The sequence below is a fragment of the Penaeus japonicus genome, unplaced genomic scaffold (genome assembly GCF_977035675.1).
Source record: "Penaeus japonicus unplaced genomic scaffold, GWHDUDI00000001_assembly GWHDUDI00000004, whole genome shotgun sequence".
Taxonomy (NCBI): domain Eukaryota; kingdom Metazoa; phylum Arthropoda; class Malacostraca; order Decapoda; family Penaeidae; genus Penaeus; species Penaeus japonicus.
Genome location: NW_028234406.1, coordinates 15,956,020 through 15,960,609, shown reverse-complemented (window position 1 = coordinate 15,960,609; position 4,590 = coordinate 15,956,020). Strand labels below are relative to the sequence as shown.

General features: G+C 38.6%; 1 protein-coding gene across 1 annotated transcript; it reads right to left on the bottom strand.

Moving 5' to 3' along the window:
* Positions 1 to 2,353: 2,353 nt before the first annotated feature.
* LOC147471938 (uncharacterized) lies at positions 2,354 to 3,040 on the bottom strand. The gene has a single exon (XM_086535788.1). The coding sequence runs from the start codon at positions 3,038 to 3,040 to the stop codon at positions 2,354 to 2,356; it is 687 nt and encodes a 228-aa protein (XP_086391914.1).
* Positions 3,041 to 4,590: the final 1,550 nt, after the last annotated feature.

Genomic DNA, 4,590 nt, shown 5'->3' with positions numbered 1-4,590 from the left:
CGTGTTCATGTAACGAATGCGGTAATCTAGGACGCAAAAGCGCGGCACGTTTGCGTCAACTGCTTCAGGTTTACCAACCGTTCCAAAGCCAACCCACTTATTAACATGTTTCGGATGAATGGCACTGTCCACACGACAAATTCATAAGAGAAACTACAATCATAGGTAGCACTAACATAAGATAATTCAATTTTGGTATGAATCAGTCGTTGTACTTGTTCCTAGTTAAAGAATTGACAACCATTTCACGAACGCGCTGTTGGTAATTCACTCTACGCTCGATCAAAACAAACGGGATGTGAGGGACCGTGTGTTTATGAACAGATCTTCCTTATTTTATCTTTGTATATACTGTACATATATGCGCATTTTTAATATATCATGCATATAGATTTAATGTATACATATTTCATATAATTATATGCTTTAATTTTACGTCCCTGACTACTTTTACCATTCATTTAACTTCACTCTCCTTCGAAAAGTCCGCCAAAAGGTAAACAAACTCAAAATCAGCAGAGAATCCATGTTTTCCTAAAAGAGTTTGTAATCCGTGTCTAGGACAATGATGCCTAATATAACCAATATAGGTATTACTTTTCAAACGTAGTATGCTCATATGAAGTATTGGTAAGAAAAAGTACAGTAAAAATATGATTTTTTTCACTCGTGTAACTATCGTGACAAGCCTACCCCCTTGCCACGGAGTTTCCACGATTGTTCCAATACTTTCCACGCATTTGCCACGAATTTGCCACGCTTTTGCCGCGAACCCGCGCTTCTAGAATAAGAATCGCGGCATGTTCATGTCATGTACACGGCGCGCTTAGGGACTTAGAATATGGCTGAAGGTCTTACTAATAAAGTTGTATGTGATATGTACTATATATATGTATATATATACATATATATATATATATATATATATATATATATATATATATATATATATATATATATATATGTAAATACACACACACACACATACACACACACACACACATACACACACACACACATATATATATATATATATATATATATATATATATATATATATATATATATATATATATATATGTATATATATATATATATATATATATATATAATGCATATATATATGTAAATATATATATAATGTATATATATGTATATTGTATATACATATATATATATACATATATATATATATATATATATATATATGTATACGTATGAAAACATCATATATATGTATATATACATGCGTCATATACATAAATATACATATGCATATAGTTGTATGTTTATGTATATATATGTATATATATATATACATACATATATACATAATGCAGTAATGCATTTAATATAGAAATACAAATTTTACCGAACCCGAGCCGTCAGAATGACAGACCCGGCTGCTAATCCAATAGACCACGCGACCCACTAAAAGAATTGTCTAACCAGATGCTTTACAACCATCATGGAAGGTACCTATATGCACATAGCAGAGCTGTGATTGCGAGGTTTTACAGATAATTCCTGTGGGCACTCGGCAGCAATGAATCAGAAATTCTAGTTCCAAATCAGTTTACTGAGGTTATATCTATGTGAGAAAGATGGTAGAATGCAGTAAAGTATTATTGCTAATCCTATACCGCCCAAAATCACAGGATATACACTTATCTATTAAAGTTTTCCTTTAGGGCGACGTCAGTTCTGGTCTGCCACACCGATGTTGCTCCCATGTAAATCGTCGGGCAAACACCGGTGCTTTTTCCGACGAGAGAAAAGACTAACTGCCGTTTCTTGGCTGGAAATCTTGCACACTCAAGAAAGTAGGGGGGGGGAGGCAAACTACTGTGCGAACGATGTCCTCTTCCTTACATACTAGTTTAGTGTCTTCAGCATGTTTAGTTTTCAGGCGGGTTCGAGAGCTGCAAAGGACAGGTCGATTGTTAATTCCCAACATTATGCCGATTACGAACGTCACGTCCTTCCATCTTCAGTCAAGTTCTGTCGCATGATCCATTTGTTCTCATGGACCTGGGATGAAGTGGCCTTGGGAACTAAAACTGAACTTGGCTCCAGCTCAGCAGAACCCAACCACTTCTGATCAACTGAAATTCAATTAGCTTTCGTTAAGAGAGTCAGAGGACATCCGGGATTAGTGGTTAGTGGTTAGTGAGTAGATTATTACTACCCTTACACAGTGAACAGGCAGTAAGACAGCAGGTGCCAACAGAACTAAAAATGTGTCAAACTACAAGTAAAAAACTTTAATTACAAAACCTCAAAACTAATGAATTAATATCCAAAACAAACAGACCAGATAAAACTAACGTCCACATCCCCTTGCCAAGTGGATTTAAATCAATGGCTCTTGGCACTGGTAGTCCCTAACACAAGCAAAAAGTGCAGCACCCCATGAGGACTCATCAGATTCATCACCTCGGTGGTCAATTAAATCTGGTTCAGGATAATACTGTTTCAGATGATTTGCATGAACCTTTATTCTGGCAAAGGGGTAATTGATATCCTCAACAAGAAAAGCTACGGAACCTATGCACTTTATGATTCGAGATGGGCCAGTCCAATGGTGGCGAAAGTTTCTAGAGTATCTGGTAGGGGGAGGAGCAGGTGCTAAAACACGCCTCCAAACAAGATCACTGACTGCAGGCTGGAAAGTAGTTCTTGACCTCTGGTTGTAAGGTCTAGCCCAAACTTCACGTTCTTGACGATTTGACTGTATTGCAACTTCTCTTGCTATTCGCAGCTTTTCTGCATGACCGTTATGATCCGTCGAGAAGGTTGTATTATTTGTTGGTCCAACTGGAAAGTACCCATGTTGGCCAGTCATAAGGTAAAGTGGTTGCTCACCAGTTGAGCGGTGAATTGCTGAGTTGATTGCAAGTCGAACTAACAGCAGAAATTCAGGCCAACGCGAAGGTTGTGTCTCTGCTAACATGGATAATGCATCCTTTACCACCCAGTTAGTCCTCTCTATCATACCATTGGCTTGGGGATGATAGGCAATTGTGAACATATGGGTCATCTTTAAGCTTTCACAGACCTGCTCAAACAATCTATTTTTAATCTCTGTACCTTGATCGGTCTGTTATACTCTGGGGGGACCAAAAATGGATATGAAATTTGTAACAAGTCCATCACAGACAGAAGCAGCATCAGAAAGCCTTAAGGGGACTAACTGGACAAACCTGGTATGATGATCCACAATTGTAAGAACATACCAGTGTCGTGTACCAGAAGAATGGAGGTCAATGAGGTCACAGCTAATCTTTTCCATTGGGAAATTGGCCTCTGGCTGGTGTTCCATCTGTACCCTCTGCATATGTCCGAGACAACGTTGGCAAACATGACATGACTGGACATAAGCCCGGGACTCTCACAACATGTTAGGGAAATAAAACATCCTACGCAGGTTAGTATAAGTGCGGTAGATCCCGGGATGAGCTGCTAAGGGAGGACAATGAGCAAGCTTCATGGCAGACGACCTCAGTTCTAATGGGATTACCAACTGTTGAATGACCTGATCATCAAGATGCCGCACATGGTAAAGAACTCCCTCTTACAACTCAAATTCATCGACTGGTAATGGGATACGTCTCTTTGGAATTGACCTTTCTTCCAAAAACCTAATGACATCAACCCAAAGTGGATCATTCAGTTGAGCTTCCCGAATCTTTTGAGGTTCCATATTCAAATCCACGGTTACAACATGCCTACTAAGTAGGTCAGGCATGTGATTAGTGGCTCCCTGCTTATATACCAATTTGAAGTTGTAGAAACTCAACTCATGGGCAAAACGTGACATACAAGGGCTCTTAGTTTTCCTATGAAAGACATATGTAAGTGGTTGGTGATTGCTGTAAATGCTAAAGTGCCGGCCATAAATATATGGATCAAAGACCTGAACCCCTTCCTCTTGATCTATTGCAAGGTATCTTGACTCAGCTTCCTAGAAAAGTATGCAATGGCATAAGGTTGGTCAGCTGCATCTCTTAGCATAAGACATGCCCCTATTGCAACTTTTGAGGCATCACAATGAACTTCAAATGGGCACGAGAAATCAGGTTCCCGCAAAATAGGGGCTGTAATAAGACACTCTCTAAGCAACTCAAATGCTTTCATTTCATCTGGACCCCACACCCAAGAAGTATTCTTTTTCATGAGCCTGGTTAATGGAACAGCAATAGTATCATAATCTTTAACATGGCGCCAGAAAAAGCCTGTTGCTCCCTAGAATCTACGAAAATCCTTTAGATTCCATGGTCCATGCATAAACTTTAGAGCATCTAACTTATCAGGAACTGGCAAGACTCCATCTGGTGAAATAACAAATCCAAGGAATTTGAGAGACTCTTTTACAAAGTTGCATTTGTCAAGATTCAGTTTTAAACCAGCACAAGCAAGAAGTTTTAAAGTTTCATCTAAATGTAAACATTTAAGTGTTCTTCTAAATTCTTTGAATAAATAACAATATCATCAAGATATACGAGGGAATGACGCCCTAACACAGAGGAGAGAATGATATTCATCATACATTGAAAGGTTGTTGGTGCTGTAGCCAATCCAAAAGGCACA